This window comes from Lipotes vexillifer, unplaced genomic scaffold (genome assembly GCF_000442215.2).
Source record: "Lipotes vexillifer unplaced genomic scaffold, Lipotes_vexillifer_v1.1 scaffold1798, whole genome shotgun sequence".
Taxonomy (NCBI): domain Eukaryota; kingdom Metazoa; phylum Chordata; class Mammalia; order Artiodactyla; family Lipotidae; genus Lipotes; species Lipotes vexillifer.
In genome coordinates, this window is record NW_006789032.1 from 998,627 (window position 1) to 1,016,103 (window position 17,477).

The 17,477-nt window shown below is 53.1% G+C and overlaps 1 protein-coding gene across 1 annotated transcript; it reads right to left on the reverse strand.

Moving 5' to 3' along the window:
• Nucleotides 1-3,013: 3,013 nt before the first annotated feature.
• GID8 (GID complex subunit 8 homolog) lies at nucleotides 3,014-9,036 on the reverse strand. Its single transcript, XM_007462252.1, has 5 exons — nucleotides 8,975-9,036; nucleotides 6,209-6,338; nucleotides 5,100-5,296; nucleotides 4,596-4,793; nucleotides 3,014-3,818 (listed from the first exon to the last, which is right to left on the reverse strand). Exons 2-5 carry the CDS (start codon nucleotides 6,324-6,326, stop codon nucleotides 3,645-3,647), a joined length of 687 nt encoding a protein of 228 aa, XP_007462314.1. The 5' UTR covers nucleotides 6,327-6,338; nucleotides 8,975-9,036; the 3' UTR covers nucleotides 3,014-3,644.
• Between the last annotated feature and the right edge of the window lie 8,441 nt (nucleotides 9,037-17,477).

Consider the following 17,477-nt stretch of genomic DNA (forward strand, 5'->3'; position numbering starts at 1 on the left):
CCGCCCGTTGCCCTCCACCTGCGTCCAGGGTCCCGCACTGGCCTTCCACAGAGGGTGCTCGGGAACTTGCCCCACTGGACGCCAGCACGGGCACCACGGCGGCGGCCCCGGGCTTGTTGGAGCAGCCCTTCTTCTTTGAAGGTTTGGAAATTTCATATGTCACAAAAAAATTACTTAGAATGTTCCAATTCAGCTGAAAGTCATACGGTGGGCTCCAGGCCCACCCCGAATAGCTCCATCTCCTTCACAAAACTGAAACGAGGTGCCAGTGCGGAAGAGCAGACGGCAGGCTTCAGAGTGGGGATACAGCCACAGCAAAGCACGGATGCACGGGAACCGAAGTTCCCCCACCCTTCCAGGTCTACATACAAACGTGTTAGCGTGGCACGGAACTCTTTGTTCTTATTAGAATGTTGTTGGCGGGGGGTACGGTGGGGAGAGCTTTCAGACGAACACTGAGAAAAATGTGCAAACTTTTACTATGAAATTAAGAACAGGCAGCAAAGGCAACCTATTCTGCGTTTTTCAGATGTTGTGAGCGCTGCACGCATGCGCCCCAGGAATCGCCTGGAATGACAGAATCAGAGGGGCACCAAGTGCAAGGGCGGGTGACTGTTTTACACAGGCTCTCACGCGACTGCTGCCAACAGTACAACTGACTGTAAACCTGAAAGAGCAGTACGTTATTTCTGAAGTGGAAACATACCCGTCGTCAGGAACAACACGCTTGGTGTCCAGGGGCTGGGGACGGGCAGCCCAGCCTGCAGTCACCACACCTGATGCCTTTAATCTGGTCTTTTGTTCAGCCTGAGACTTGGCAATAGTCACCCAGAAAGGAGTCCTGCCCCATTATCCGGAGGACGGCAGTATCTTTTAACACAGAATGTGTACGATTCTCTCCGAAACTCCTGGTTCTGCCACGGTCCCCCAAACTAACAGCAGAGAGAAGTGGGAAAGTACAGACATCACACTGCGTTAGAAAAGCTGCTCCTCCACACGTTTTCTCTGCATGTCTGTCTTCAGAGGGCGTCTTGGCTGGACTGCAGAGCCAGCCCTGCGACCCCCAGGCTCGCTCCCGGCATCTCAGTCCGCGCCAGGACCAGTCCCAACCAACAGCTGCCTTTTCTAGAAACTGGAAAACTTAATTCAAATGGCAAAATACGTTAGCTCTCATTTGCTTTGCGATAATCCCTGTGCTTCGGAAGAATCCAGACTAGGGGTCATTCCTCACGTGACTTCACAACACCAGGAACACAGAGTACCAGAATATTCTCACATTTTATTTATTTCAAGGCACTTTCCACCAGAAAGTGTAAAAAGAAGAAAGAAACTACCCTGGTAGAACATTACATTTTAACAAACACAACAGCGAGATCCAAATGAGACGAAGCAGAAAAATCAGCATACTTAATGCTCATTATCTTGAAATGGCTTAAGGTAGTTTGCTTGCTGAAAAAAGAGAGACTGCGAAAAAGAGGAAACAGAGAAGTCTGCAAAGCCACCCCCTTGAAGATTTCCAGCCCATGGGGAAGGAACTAAACCCCTTAAACAAAGGTAAAGAGCTGAAGAGTAACATCTGAATTCTCCGAGTCTGGCCAGCACCCAGCTCACACAGGTTTTAGCACTGGCTGATCAAGTCACTCACTGGCTGAACTGGTGAATAAAATAGCAACACTTCTCATAAGCATTTACCATTTCATGCACGTGACAAACCCCATTCAAGTCCCGACAGTTTATGGATGATTCTTGCCCATTACTGTACATCTCAAACCCTCTCCTTTGAAAAATATTTCAAATTGATTATATATTAATTATTCACATAAACAATCTTATATACACTAATAATAAAGGATGCTTTTTAAAAAATGTAGTTTTATGTCTACTGCCCTAATATTTTTCTTCCAGCTTCTGCTGTATTAAGCCTTAATTACCTGAAGATTAAAACCCCCTTTCTCCCTAACTTATTTTTATCCTCAAACCTCAGAGGAAACGATCGTATGGAGAGGTCACACCTGAGGCTGACGACCGAGAGAGGTGAAACTCATCACTTCTGGGGGTAAGGAAAGGACACCCCCCCAACCCTCACAAGGTCCAAAGGGCAGCATGAAGGGCCAGTCTAGGGCCTGAGTGGTCTATTTGCCTTTGCACCCGTGACTGAATTACACAACCACCTGGGGAAGGAAAATCCTGCCTGAAGCTGTACCCACTGAAAACCAGTGACCCTGCAGACTCAAGTGCAGGTCGAAAGTGAGTGGTAAGTGGAGGGAAGAGCTGGTGCCACAGATGCTTCAGGACAAACACTCGGCGGGGGTCCCTGAGGACCTGCTTCACTATGCATCCAGGCCCACAGGCTCCCCAGATTCAGCTGCTAATGGCATTTTCTCTCCATTGAGCCCGGGTGCCAGCACAGCCCACCCTGCACAAGGGCTCAGACGAGGGAGAACTGAGTCTCAGCCACGTGGGCACTCCCACCAGAGGACGCACAGGAGCCACCAGCCCCAAGAGCTCTGTGTGCTGGGGCCCCCTCCACCGCCACCTCCACCAGCCTCGCCCAGGGGCCAGCAGCTCTGCAACAATCCACAAAACCCCTTCCAGCACCGGCGCCCCGGGCCACCTGCCACAAGCCCCAACACCCGAGCCTGCATTTGGGTATGACCAACCGCACTGGGTGCTGGGCAGGGGACAGATGTGAGGGCACAGAAGCAGGACAGGCACAGAACTGGCTGACAGCGTGAGAGATGCTGAAGTACAGGTGACAGAGCCCACCGCGCCACGGCACACGCCACGGCACACGCCGCGGTGCAGTCACCCGTCTCTCCAGCTGCAGATACTAGACAGCGTCACTGCCGTCACATGGGGAAGCCAGCCCCAGAAGCAAAAGGTGTGCTGGAGATGATTAAAACTTTTGAGAGACCATTTTGGTCATTCTTGAAATTAAAGAGAAACCTTTATTTTTAACATAACTGCCCAGGAGAGATGGTTCATTGATCCACTAGGAAAGTCTCTCACCACGTACAGCACCAAAATATATATTTAAAAATTTAAAAAACACACAGCCCGCCCCTCATATACACACGCACGCACGCACTTATCTCCCCCAAAGCCACACAACCCAGACCAAAAGGGAAAAAAATCAAACTCAGGACCCGCACACAGAAGAAGTCTTTGAATTGGGATTTACAAATTTATACAGTCTTTCCTATGAAAAAACGAAAACAAACCAAAAACCAAGAGGGGAAGGAAACACTTCTACACGAAGGCCAGCCGAGACGTGGGAAGATGAAGATGCACTGTCTGCCTAGACACAAACAGAGAGCAAGACGGCCATCAGTGCTGCCCCAGTGCTCCGGGTGGCGGCCGCGGGGTGGACCAGTGTCCCTAAGATGCGGCGCCTTGGGAGCCGAGACGCCCAGAGCACTGAGGTCAGGCCATGCTGTGGTCCTCGCCAGCCTTCCGGAGGAGACGGTGTCTTTCACCGCACGTTCTCCAGCACTTAAAAGGGCTACTTTTCCCTTTCAAAAAGATTCTGGGTCAAAAAAAAAAAAGTAAAAGGGGGGAGGAAAGAGTTCTCTGCTGCCATAAAAAGCTTCCGTCCCAGACGGTGCTCTGCCAGCCCGGCGGTGAGATGGGGCCCTGCCCAGGCTCTACTTGGGCTCCTCGATCACACCCTTGCTGAGGTCGGTCATTTTGGGATATTTGACTTTCTTCTGGTCCAGCTCATTCTGAGCCCAAAGGAGCAGTTTCAGTAATTTTGCCAGCTTGGGTGTTGACTCACGATTTTCATAATCCAGGACAGCTTGGTTCACTTCACTCCACACCTAGAAGATAAAGGCAGCCAATAAAAACCACCACACACGCAGAGCCCCCGCAAAAAGGGTCCATCATAAGATGCGTTTCATGCATCTTGGAAACCAATTTTATGTGAGGAGCTGGTTACTTATTTAACAAACACAAAGCCTGTGACTGTCAGGCTAAAGCACACTACTTGTCCAGAGTGTCAGTGTAAAGCACACTACTTGTCCAGAGGAGCTCACGGTGTGGTCAGCAGATATCACATCCGGCCTGGACGGCAGTGACATACCAGGAGCTGGGCACGAGGGGACTGGCAGAGAGGGCAGACCAGGGAGGGGGTGGGACCGGTTCCATCCTAATGAGCCCCAGGACGACACCTGAGGTGGACCCCAAGGACACCCTCGTTCCAGGGGAGCGGAGTGTGGCGGGGAAGCCACCATGCCGGCGGGGACACAGAGGCTGTGACAGGGAGCGCAAGTGTCCAAAGCAAGTGTGGGCTCTTAATCAAAAGGTACTTGAAACACCTGTTCCTACGAGTCTCCAGCTATACAGGAAGAAGGCTCAAATAAGTAAGAAAAATGGGCAAAGAGGTTTGACTGTTGTGTAACAGTTGTGACGCCCTGGGCTCCCAGTGTGACCCGACGGAAGTCTTGGCTAGGGAACAGCTGATGCCCTCCCAGCAGTGTCCCAGCCAGAAACGCTGTCCCGTTCGACACCACCCACCCACCGCCCCGTTTCTTTGGAAATCCCGTGAACATCTGTGGAGGATGCAGACGGAAGCCCCCTACCCGCCTGGCGCCCACCTTCTGCCTCTGCATCATGTTGAGCAGGTCTCCGAAGGGCGAGTCCTCGGGGTTGTCGAAGGCCAGCAGGGCCAGCGTGCGCTCCATCTCGGTCAGGCACTCCCGGCTCTCCTCGCCCTGCTCGGCCAGCTGGGTCTGTGCGAACTCCAGCGCCGCCTCCGTCTCCCGCTGGCGGATCAGCTCAATCAGGTGCTGTTGCTGGTCGGGGGCCAGGCAGACGGGGTGAGTGCCAGGCGCCTGGCCACCTGGCCAGTGACACCCCCGTGGCCGCGCCTGCTTCTCATGGAAAGGGCCCCCCAAAAGACAGAGCTGTCTAGCAACTCCGAGTTATTACATTTGCATTTTTAAAGCAAGAAACAGCTTCTGAGATACACAGAAGAACAGCTAACCCTAACCCCTTCCCCACGTCAATTAAAGCAACGTTCTATTAAGGCGAATTAGCCTCGTTACTTCTGAATCCCATAAATAACCTTAATTTGTCAAGCGTCCGTAAACCAGACTCACTTGTAGGTGGAAGTAAAGATAGCGGTTTGTGTCCAGAAGCTCCGGGTGGAGGCTGTTGACCAGTGCGATTGCCTCGGGAATCTGGCCTTCCAGTATCATCTCCCGGATTTTGATTCGCTCGTCGAGTGTTTCTAGATCAACACTAGGTTCAATCCCAGATTCCATCCGAAACTTCTCTGCTGCTTCCTTAAAGCCCTCTGGAAATGAAAACCATCCTCACTGCTCGGAAGGTCAGCAAGACATCAACGCAAAGCCCTTTTGTCTCCAGAAAGCCCATCCGCCTTGAATAAAAAACCTTGGATACAACTGCACTCTCTTGGGGATTCAGGTTTGATACCTTTGTGCCTTATCAGTTACTTCATTTCCTTCCCCCCACACCCCAAATGCTCTGACCTCCCAGCCAGGTGAGGATGGATGCTGAGGTCCCACGTGCCGGTGTGGCCCCTGGTGGAGGGCTGCGGTCCAGGTCCAGTGCAGAGAAGCTGCCGACCTGCTCCAGGGGAAGCAAGGCCCTCTCAGCCTGCAAGGCCCTGGCTACTCCCACTCTTAGTGAGTTTACAATTCTCTTCAACATCAGAGACTGATAGGAGGGGTGGTGGCCACTGGGAACTCACAGGAAGGAGACTCACTTTCTGGAAACATGTGGGTTTTCTCACCACGTACAGAGTTACCCTTTTGCTTCCCAGTGTCAAGGAGGACTGAGTGTTAGCCGCAGAGCATGTGCGTTTCCTTCCGTGTGCCCTTCCCCCTTTCTTGAGTTGGACACACCTTCTAGAAACAGTCCAGTATCATTTACCAGACTGGCCAGAAGAGATTAATTACTTGGGTTTTAAACGTGCTTCAGCACTTTCTTAATTATGCTGATCAACTGCAAAAATGTCAAAGGCCAAGAAACAGGTTTTTTCCTTAGGTCTCAGAGACCCAGAATCGTGATCTCATCTCCGGAAGAGGATATCTCTTTAAATCCGTAACTACAAGTTTATCAAAAGAACACTGCATTTTCATGACGCCTGAACACAAGTGCACCACAAAACTTCAGTAAGTCCTGACTGTGTGCACAGAAAGGGATAAGGATGTCCAAGGGGCAGCACCCTCGTCACACCCTTTACCTGTGACCAAGTAGTTCATGATGAGACGGTTCATGTCTGCTCGCTGGACGTGTAAGTTATTGAGCTTTTCCATCCACTCATCCTTTGTGATTTCATCGGGTTTTTCTGTATAACTCATTCTGATTTATTTCTACAGGGAAAAAAGGTAATATTTTAAGAATCGGTGAAGAATTCTACGACAATTACGATCATTTCAGACATAAACACGGCGACAGAGCAGGAAGTAAGAGAGGGAGAGTGGGAAGATACTTAAAATGTGGAAAACAGCGCATGCAAAGGGCGTGAGACTCAAACACAGATTCAGGGACCAAAGAGATGGTTGGGGTGTTCGGAAGGTAGGATGAACGTGAGGAAGAGCCAAGGGTCTTAGGACCAGGAGGTCAAGGGTCGGCTGGGGTCCGATTAAGGCCCTACAGGACAAGGGGGACCTAGCTGGACTCCCCACGAGAGGTACGGGCTGAAGAATCGCGTGCCGCGATGTGTGTGCTCAAGAGAAGTCCACATCACACACCCTCCAGACTGACAAAAATGAAGCGGTCTGACAACACCAAGTGTCCACAAAGACATGGAGTTCTCCTGAACCCCTTTACCCTGCGGTCAGAACGGACGGCACAGCAAAAACACTTGGCATCGCTTAGCAAGGCTGCGCACGTGAGCCCCTCACAGCCGGTTCCTCTACTCCTGGACACTGAGACCCAGACCCAGACGAGTCTGTCCACAGAGACACTGCTCAGCATGGCGACAACATGGAAGCCATCCACCCGGATGTTCAGCCAATAGCGGCACAGACAAATGGACTATGATTCACAGGACCACAGTCCCATAGGACCAAAACCCTGGGGCAGGTCGGTTTCCGACTTCAGAACTGTTCAGGCTGTACAAGGACTATCTGCACATTCTCCCACGTGTCCGACGCCATCCTCTGTGGTGGGGCAGCACACCACAATCAGATGTGATTCCTTCAGTGAAACGTATGAGGCCTCATACCAAGTGGAACAGAAGCTACTACACAGCCTTTGCCAGGTGAGGTTTTGCCATCAAATAGATTAAAAAGAAAACCAAAAACTTTTGGTTTTCAGAGTTATATGGATTTTAGAACTACTGAGAAGGGACTGTGACTGTATCCACGGAACAGGATTTACTAAAGCAGGTAAAATAAATGAATGTGACCACATGGGAGACTTAGAAACCAGCTGGACGAACAGAGCAATTCACAGCGGAGACCCCAGTGCGGCGGTTTGTAAAGAACAAAAACAAGACAAGCTGTACAATGTTTGCTTGGCAGTAAATACATTCATACATTCGTAGCAAAACCGTTTTGCCACTCTTTTAAGTAAGGGCATGAAACATGAAACTCAGAAGATGGTTACCAAGGAAAGGGGGCCCTGGGAGCACCAGCTGGGCTCTCACGATGGGTGGTGAGCCCACCACTGTCCACGTCAGTTTTATCCTTTGTAACTGACATAGACGTTGTGGATGTTACTTTATACATAGCAAAGCACATGCCAAGCCAACTAAAAAAAAAAATTAAGACAGCTCTGGTTGCCCAGTGGACATGGGATGACCGTGGGGTGGTGAGAGCTGAGCAGGAATACCAGTGAGGAGCCACCCAAACAAGAGAGGACGGCAGCAGAAGAGCCACAGAGCACAGCCCATCAAGACTCTGTGGACAGAGCCAGTGGGCCTTGCTGCTGGACCCAGCGTGGAAGGATAAAAGAATGGAAGACTCAGGGACCATGGTGGGGTTTCAAGCTTGAGACCTTGCAGGATGGAGCCACAAATGAGGAGAGGAACAGGTCTGAGGAGCCGGGCAAGTTTGGGCTATCAGACCCACAGCTGGAGAAGTCAAGCAGGCACCTGGATTACAGGTCCTGAGCTCAGCGCTGGAAACAATTAGGGAAACATCCGCCACAAAATGACTTAAAGCCAAGAGTTCGCCAAAGATCACCCAGGGAGAGAGTGTAGGTGGGGAAGCAAAGGGGTACAAGACAAAGTTCTCGGTCCGTGGGGGATGCCATGCCCAACTCTGATCCGCAGAAGAACACTTGTCCTAAGACACAATCAAGAGGTGCTGTCCCTCACCCAAGGACCCATCTCTCTAAGCTACGGGCCAGTGGTGTAACTCACTCAGTTCAAATTCTCAGTCCTGGACGACAGAGCGACGTTTGAAAAAGTAACAACTTTGGAAACTGTCCCATTCTGTTTTGTGCAGGAAGAACTCAGCAGTTAAAAATCCCACAGACATAATTTAACATCCCATTGCGGACGGCGAGGAACACTTGCTCGCAAGAGCAACGTCCGGCCTCTGCAGCTCAGCCTCTGCTCGGACGCGGTTCCGGGTGGAAACGGTTCCCGTCGCAGAGACACCTGTGCGACGTGTCGAGAACTATCACCTCCTAGCAGGCGCCGCCTCGGAATGTGCAGACCTCCCTCGAAACGCACTTCGTTAACAACAAACACCGAGTCTCGGCGCTCGGGCTCCGCCGCCTTAGGAGAAGGGGACATTTGGACCTGCAAACCCCGAGGGCGCCGCCTCCCCGGACAACGCGGCCCGAGGACACCTGCTCGGACCCCCAACCCCGGAAGGCCCCCCGGCGCGGTCGGCCGGTCGGCGTATCCCCGCGGCCCGGCCCGCCCCCTTCCCGGGCCGCCTCGACCCCTCCCCGGCCCCGGCCCCTGCCTGGCCCCCCGCCTCCCCGCCCCGCTTCGCCGCGCTCCCGCGGGGACGCTCCGCCCGACTGCCTGGGCCCGCCGCGGCCATCTTACCGTGAGGATCCCGCCTGCCGCGCTGCGCGGTCTCCGCGGCCGCTCGGGGTGCCGGCCCGGGCGGGAAGGGGGCGGCGGCGGCGCCGGGGAGGGGGAGGCAGAGGCGGGGGCCGCGGCGGAGGCGGGGAACGGGAGGGCAGACGCACCGGCGGCCGCCCCCTCAGCCACTTCCCGCGAAATCGCGAGATTGCAAACCGACAGCCAATCAAGGGCTCTCGCGAGGGTGCGGGTCGCCCGGAAGCGCGGGACTCCAGCTTCCGTCCTTGCGCAGAACTCCTCTCACGGCGCCCTGGCTCTACGGATTGGCGCGAGAGTCAAAAGGCGGTGGCCGCCTGTGGATAAGATGGCCGCTGTGGAGGCGTCGCTGTGGGGGAACTTCGAGCCGGGACGGCGACATCTGGACTGAGTCGGAGGCTAAGGTCCCAGCGTCCCTCCAGTCGTTTGTGTGAGCCCGAGGGCATGGGGCGGGAAGGGGGGACAGGCGCCGGTGCTCCGCGCAGCCCAGAGGCTGGGTCCTTGCCAACCCGGTGCTCGCCTTCGCGCAGGCCCGGGAGGAGCCTCCCGAACTCGGCCGGCGGGAGCTCTCGGTTCCGACGGTTGGGGCAGGTTCCCGGGCACGCGACCGCGGCGGGGAGCGCGCACCCGCTCGCTGCCGCCTGAGTCAACCCGGACGGGCCTGCCTTCGGGGAACCTCCCGGGGGCCCGGGGGCCCGGGGGCCTTTTCCGCCGGTGGTCCCTGCGGCGCGGGGCCTAGTGGTTTTTCCCGCGCGTGATCCCAGGCCCGGCGGTCTTACCAGCGCGGTGCCGGGTGGTCTTTCCTGCCTGTGACCCCTGCGGCCTGGAGCCCTGTGGTCTTTACAGCCCGTGGTCCCTAAGCCGCGCTCGGGTTGGGCGGGGACTGCAGGCCTGTGCGACAGGGGCCCCGAGGTGCTGCGGTAGCTGTCCGGAGAACGGAGGGTCTCCCTGCGCCGCGGCCGGGACCTGGTGGTCGCGGAGACGCAGAAAGTCATTTGCGCGTTTATTTGGTTATTACTGTCCGTCTACTGCAGAAGAGTGCAGACTCCTTCAGATCAGGGTCTCGTTTTGCTGTTTCTGGAGAGTAAAGTTAAAAGATTCTGGAACCCTTCAGGAAGGAAACTGAGGGGCAGCCCTTTACTCCATCGGATGAAGTCCGGTGTCCTCCTGAGTTAGAATTCGGGGGTTAGTTGGTTTCCTGTGATTGCTGGGGAATGAACTAAATAACGTGGAAGTGGTATGGGACTTATTGCAGAAAGTAAGTGGAATTTGGCAAATAGGTTTGACAGTGACGACTAATTGTGGGTATTTTCCATTAGGGTTAGTCAAATGAGCTAAATCTGCAGGTCCAGAGCTTTGACCAAATCTATTTGAAACGCAGACGCAAATGCAGTATACGTCTGTAATTACATCCTTTTCAAGTACTTAACCCTATAAACAACTTTAGATGTCAACTTTATAATGGGAGAGGGGGTGCAGATTTTAAAAATTCTTTTCAAGGGTGCATGAGCAAAAATCTGGTGCCCTAAGAAGCTAGAGGGTTTAAAGAAGGTTCATCTGCACCTTCTGTGCGGGTCATAGGTTAATGGCCCGTCACCCCCAGAAGTGGTCCTGCACAGCCTGAATTCTGTCTTAGATACTGGCTGCTTTTTGAAACCCACACTTCAGGCAGGATCATCTCTCTTTGTCCCTGGCCCCCTCTTCACACCCATCGGCAACTCTCCAGTTGCCTGTGTAGAGTGAGCACAGCTGAAAGCCTCACCACTCCTACCCTGACTCTGGACTCACCAGGGTCTCTCACCTCTGGACCCTCAGGAGCTGGGTCTGCGTGCAGCACTCCTGAGGCCAGCTCCTGGGAGTGGGGACACCATCCCGACAAGCAGGATGTCGTGCCACCCCTTCGTGTTCATGTGGTCCCTAAACGATTCCTTCATTGCCTTCAGCACACCGTGCTATGTCACTGATGCCTGTTAGTGTGTCACAGTTCACCACCACCAACACATGACCTCCATAAGCGCTGAAGTGGCTAGTATGTGGCAGGGGTTCTGTAGATACTTGCTGAGAATGTGAAGGAATAGATGAGTGAGGGTGAGGACCTTCGCTAGAAGCAGTCTCAGCAAAAAAGGACAAAGGACGGGAAGTTAGTTCCAGTGGAGTGAGAGCAGAGGGAGAAGTCGAGAATGGCGCTTGGATGTGTAGCCTGGTTGGTGGGGTCGATGGTGGCGCCAACTGAGGAAGAGCCTGCAGGGTGAGGAATGAGATGGGAGGAGGGGAGGGGTGGTTAGGGTCCCAGGGTGGACCATGGAACGCTGGAGGGAACGATGAGGCTGGAAGTGCAGATTTCTTGGTGACACCTCGTGAGAGTCCGTAAACGTATTACTTGGAGGAAGTCCGTGGAGAGGAGGAGCGGGGAGGAAGGGCCAGAGCGCTGCTGCCGGGCTTTCCAGGAGCCTCAGGGTGCAGCTTCCAGCAGAGCCACTGGCTGGGGCGGGCCACTTGACATTCACCAAAAGCTGCCCTTGTGACAGGGCAAGAAGTTCGGTGAGCCGGTGAAGGCGGAAGATGTCAGATCGCGGTGAGCTGAGAGGGGGTGGGGTGTCCAACACTGAGAGGCGCCTAGGGCCCTGCAGCACGTGTGCAGAGGAGCTCACAGGTGGACTTGGTCACGGGAAACGCTAAAGCCATGGGGTTCGATGGCTGAGGGGGAGGCCGGTGTGTCGGAGAAAACCCTGGGCTTCGGGCTTGTGCCTTTGGGTTCCCAGGGCCGGGCCGCCACTGAATGGGGACACCAGAGGAGGGCTGGGATCAGCGGGGAGCTCAGAAGTCAGGAGCTCGTTTCGCATGCCTTAGGCTTTGCGGTGCGTTTGAGGCATCTAGTGGAGAGGTTAGGGGAACAGACGAGTGGACGGTAAAGGACAGCCACGTGGCCAGGTGGGCGTGAGGCCCTGGATGAAGAGTATGCAGTGAAGAGAGAGACGGCCTGGGCCGAGCCCTGAAGACACCCGCATGCAACAGGGGAGCGGGGAGCAGGAAGCAGCTGGGGGTGCAGGGCCACGTTGGTCATCATCTGGGGCAGTGAGCAGGTTGACCAAGATTTCAGCCTCCTGGGGTGGTTGACTGACTTGGCGATGGGAAGGCAGGGGCCCAGAGCTTCTGCTCTTCTCCAAGCCCTGATGGAGAGTTTCATTCTGACAGAGTAACAGTTCTTTTTTTCCTCTCTTTGTAATTGGTTTTCTTTTCTTTTTTTATTTTTTAATTGAGGTATAGTTGATGTACAATATTATATGTTCCAGATGTACAAGGTAGTGATTCACAGATCAGCAGTTCTTTAAAGAGAGATGTTAAGGTTTATTAGTTTTAAAAGAGCAGGCAAGAGTTTTTAAAAAAGGAAACGCAGGGCTTCCCTGGTGGCGCAGTGGTTGAGAGTCCGCCTGCCGATGCAAGGGACGTGGGTTCGTGCCCCGGCCCGGGAAGATCCCACGTGCTGTGGAGCGGCTGGGCCCGTGAGCCATGGCCGCTGAGCCTGTGTGTCCGGAGCCTGTGCTCTGCAATGGGAGAGGCCGCAACAGTGAGAGGCCCGCGTACTGCCAATAAATAAATAAATAAATAAATAAATAAAAAGGAAATGCGTTTTGAGAATAAAATACACAGTGCTTCTTTAATAAAATCCTGGACTGTTCAACAACCTGGGTATCAGTCATGTTTTCGGGTTCGTGCCCCCGCCCGGGAAGATCCCACGTGCTGTGGAGCGGCTGGGCCCGTGAGCCATGGCCGCTGAGCCTGTGTGTCCGGAGCCTGTGCTCTGCAATGGGAGAGGCCGCAACAGTGAGAGGCCCGCGTACTGCCAATAAATAAATAAATAAATAAATAAATAAAAAGGAAATGCGTTTTGAGAATAAAATACACAGTGCTTCTTTAATAAAATCCTGGACTGTTCAACAACCTGGGTATCAGTCATGTTTTACAGAATTGCAGTATTTTGGAGGGCGTTTCTGTCTTATTCTCATACGCTCAAAGCATAAAATCAAACCCCTACATGCTGGAGCTCTGCTTTCCAGGGGATTTGGCAAATCAACTCTGATTCTTCAGGGTAAGGTATAAGCTGATTGGTTGTTGCTGCTCGGAATCGTTACCACAAGTGGGCAGTAAACTCCAAAAAGTCAGTTCCCATAGCCTTAGCTTCACACGGTATCTTGTCTTCAGTTTCTCTGTGAAGCTGTTGGAAGGAGTAAGGAAGACTGTTGTTACTGTTTAGTTCTGCTGCATGTATTCAAGACCCTGTGAAGCACGTATAATGGGGTCTGAGATGGTCGCCTTCCCCCTCCTTGCGGGATTGTATTTCCCTTTCTCGATTATATCACTAAATCAGAAAGCACTGGTTTCGTCATAAGTTTCTTTGGATGGGTAAAGTAATATTTTAGAGTAATAGTTTTCTTGACCTTTTAACTCCTGCAGAGGTTGTAACGTAAATTGAGTCCAGCACGGTGCCACCTGAAACGCTTGGGGTGGGGTGGGGGCCGGACGGAGGGGCACAGGCAGCATGCTCACAAGGCTACCAGTCAGTGTGCTGCTCGCAGACCGTCTCTGCTGAATTTGACCCCTCCCTTCACACCTGGCTGGTTAGGGCTCTGATGCACACATCGGAGATCCATACAGACACACGCACGTGTATATATAAACGCCTATAGCGTACCCGTGCGTAGCTGTATATCTGTATATGCTTTGAGGGGTTTCTGGTTTCTGTTGGTTTTGGTGGTTTTGTTTTTGCGTGAGCCCAGTTCTGATCATATGTCTAACTTGGGAGATGGAAGCACTGAATGAAGATGAGGCATTTTTTCAATCGATACCCACACGTTCTTTTAAAAAACACTCGCCAAATTGATTTTTCTTTTTTGACTTTAAAATCCTCTTATATTTACTCTTTTAAATGTTTTTACTTTCCATTGAACGAGAGAAACTTTGTATGTCTGACAGACTCCCAAGATTTGTCACTTCTCTGTGTAGTTGTAAAAGACAACATTCTTGTCCTCTTACCTTCTGTAGACAGATTTGGGAGATCCTATTTCTCCTTGGATTTCTAAATTTCAGAAGCAGTTGGTTCAATTTGGAACTCAAAACTATTTTGGTATTGAAAAGGGTAATTTATGGGTATTGATTTCATTGAAATCAGGGATACCGCAGAATAAAACCTTTTGGGTATCCTTTAGAAATTCCTAATAGCTCAACCTGTGTTACTTTTGTTGGTATTTTCTTCAAATACTCTTCTCACTTTCACCATTTTGTTTTTGTGACCCAGGCAAGAGCAGGAATTTATACATTTTTTTCTCTTTTGGACAAATCCAGAAAGCCACTGTTAGACCTGACTTTCAACTATCTTTCACTTTTCAAGTATTTTCTTTCAGAAAAAACGAATCTCTTAAATGGTAGGCAGTACAGCTATTTGTCGCTGTGTGCCTGCCCCTGAGGCCCCACAGGCCAGGTGCGGGCGAGGACTGGTGTCAGCGGCTCTGCCCTGGGCCCTCCCGTCTCAGTTGACTGTTCTCTCCCAGCCTGTGGAGGTTCCTGCTCACCAGCTGCCCTAGGAATTCGGTTCACATCTGTGGGCTTGTTTCTCCCTTTTCCTGTTACGTACTTTGTGGTGTGATGAGGGTAAATGGTGTATCTGGGCACGATGCGGTGGTGGATCTAGTACACCAAATGGTGCTTCTGCTTTACTCTTAAACTGCTTTTCTGTCAAAATCTGTGAAAGGCGTTGATTTTTCTGGCTTTTTCATTTGGTGTGTTCCTTTAGAGACTGCTAAGAGATGAAACCAACCAGAAAAGAAATACACTTTTTATGCCTTATACTTTTAAAAATATTTCTTCTGAAGTTAACTTTATTTACTTTTCACTAAACTCACGGGAAAAAGTAGATGTCTCAGAGTTACAGGAACCACTCTGAAAGGCAGGAGTAACAAGCGTTGTTCTGACGTCTGAGCCCTGCAGCCCATGACCCCTGGGTCAGAGGGCACCTGCAGTAGCTATTCTGAAGAAACCCTGCGGGTTTTCCTCCAAACTGCTGGCCGAGGCTAGGGAGGAGGAGCTAAGGGGGGTCCCACCTTGACTTTGCCCCCTGGCTTCTTCTCTCCTCCCTGGCATCTCTCCTCTGCCCCAGGCCTGGGTCTGAGTTTGGGTTCAGGTTCACTGGGGACCTTGCCCAGGGCCAGGCAGTGGCCCCACCCTAGACCTTGACTACCCAGCCCCCTTCTCTGCCTGCCTGCTGGGAGGGCGCTGGCTTGCTTGCTTGCCTTTGAATTCCAAATGAGAGTAGCAATAAAGCTGCTTGGCTGTCACCTCGCCTAGACGCACCTTGCCTTGTCTCAGGGGTGCACTTGACTGCAAGGAGAGGGGTGCTCTGCTCAGGACCCTGCTTGCCAGTAGGCTTTAACTCAGGGGTGAGAAGAGGCTGAACGCCAGGAAGCGGTCTTGTAAAAGGATTGCTGACTTTTCCGGATGTGCTTTTCTGCTTTTATAAATTTCCTCCAAATTGTCCATGGGTATTGGTGGCAGGACCTGGTGTCCACACACGTTGGGCATGCACCAGTCATACATTTTCTTAAAGACTGAAACCCCCTTGAGTTCTGGAAGCCTACTTAGCTTCCTGCTCCCTCCTGCCCTCTGAGCTACTTGTGTTGTCAGTCCCCTGAACTTTGGGATTTTTCTTTGTGTATTTGGGGTATTTAGGAAAGAATCTGAGGCAACTGGAGACTCCTTTTTAATGTTTGTTCCTCTGGGTATAAGTTTGTTAGGAGAAGGTATTCCTTAGCTAGTAGACTTCAACTAAAAAGAATCCAAACTGAAGTTCCAGAAATGCCTTTTTTACCAGGGAAGAGCAGCTCCTGTGAGGAGTGACAACAGGTGAACTGGAGTTACCTGAAGAGGTGGGAGAAGGGCGAGGGCCTGACTCCTCCCACAGGTGGCAGGTGCCCCTGAGCCTGGAGGCTCATGGTCGGGGCTAGCTCCTGCTGGGAGATCAGAAAGGGAGGCACAGTTGCAGGGCTGGTGGGGGCGCGGTTTCCTTTCTTTTGCTGCCCGAGAGCCCTCCTAAGCCCCCCCACCCCCGTACTGCAGTGATACAGCCTGGCCTTCCCCTCTGGCCTTCCCTTCTGTCCACTGGGCTTTCCACCCGGAGCTTCCTCCTGTTCCACTGGCAGCCCGGTCTTCTGTGTCTTTCGTGAGTCCCAGCACCCGCCCGAAGCTGCAAACCAGTTAAAACCTTGTAGAAAGACATTACTGCTGGGTTTGCTTCATGTAAAGATTTGCAGCTAAAGAGGCTGGGTGGGGTTTCCCCGTTCCGACTCCCATTTAGGGAGCCCTTTGCAGGGAGGCCTTCTGTGAGCTTCCCCTGCACCCCAGCATGAGTCCCATTTTACACACAGCTTACCAAAGATCACACTGCTGGTTCAAGCCAGTTCCAACTCTGTCTGGTTTATGAACTTCTCATACACCCATCTGGAGCAAACCTGGAGACAATCAAGATGTTAAGAGTGCAGAATTTATACTTGCAAGGAGCCGTGGAAGCAGTCCTAATGGAATCACATCAACAGAAACAAGCTGTGTTGGATTCCTTTGAAGAAAACGGACAGTCTGAAAACCTGGCAGGCCGTGTGATCTTCAGAGATGTTTATTTAGAAGCACACCTGTTCCCAGGCCCCTGGTTCTCACGGAAGCACCTGGCAGTCCTCTGTAGAGTCACGGGTGGAGCTTTACTGCACACAGGGCACTTTTCTGCCCAGCGGTTCCTGCTACTAAGGAATGTGGAAGCAGGGAGCTGTAGCGGCAGCGATGGGGACAAAGGCCCTCGGCCGGGAAGTTACTGCCCTTGGGGGGCCATTGTCCAGTGTCCCAAGGTAGCAGGTGTTTCCCCTCAGAAGCCCGTTTGTTGAGTATTTGGGGATGGGCAAGTGCCCTGCCGCCCTCGTGGGCAGGTGTGCCCGGTTGAGTAGGCGGGGGCGGCCGGGCACTGAGCTCTTTGGCCCCGTGGGGAGCGGGCTCGAGTCCCAGAGAAGCTGGGAACGCAGTCTGGTGGGAAAGGAGCGATGCGCCTTGCTCCTCCATCCTCTTCCTGGCCCCTTTTGGGGCCCGGGGTGGCCAGCCGACTGGAGCCCGCGCCGCCTCTGCTCTCAGCTTTTGCCCTATGCCTCGGGAACAGCGCGGCGCAGGGCAGGGGCGGGGCCTGGGCCGGGCTCCTTCCTCCGCCAGCCGCGCGGGGGCGCTGCTCGGGGCGCGGCCGGCTCCTCTACCCGCCGCGTCTCGGTGGCCGGCGTCTTCTATTCGCTCAGCGCGGGCGGCCCCTCTACCCCCCGCATCTCGGTGGCCGGCGTCGACCCCGCCCGCCCACTCTGAGGCGCTCGGAGGAAATGGCTGCGAAATCCTGGAGGCCTGCGGCCCGCGCAGTGAGTGGCGGCCGGGGCGCCGGGCGGAGGGTCGGCCGCTGCGAGGCCGCATA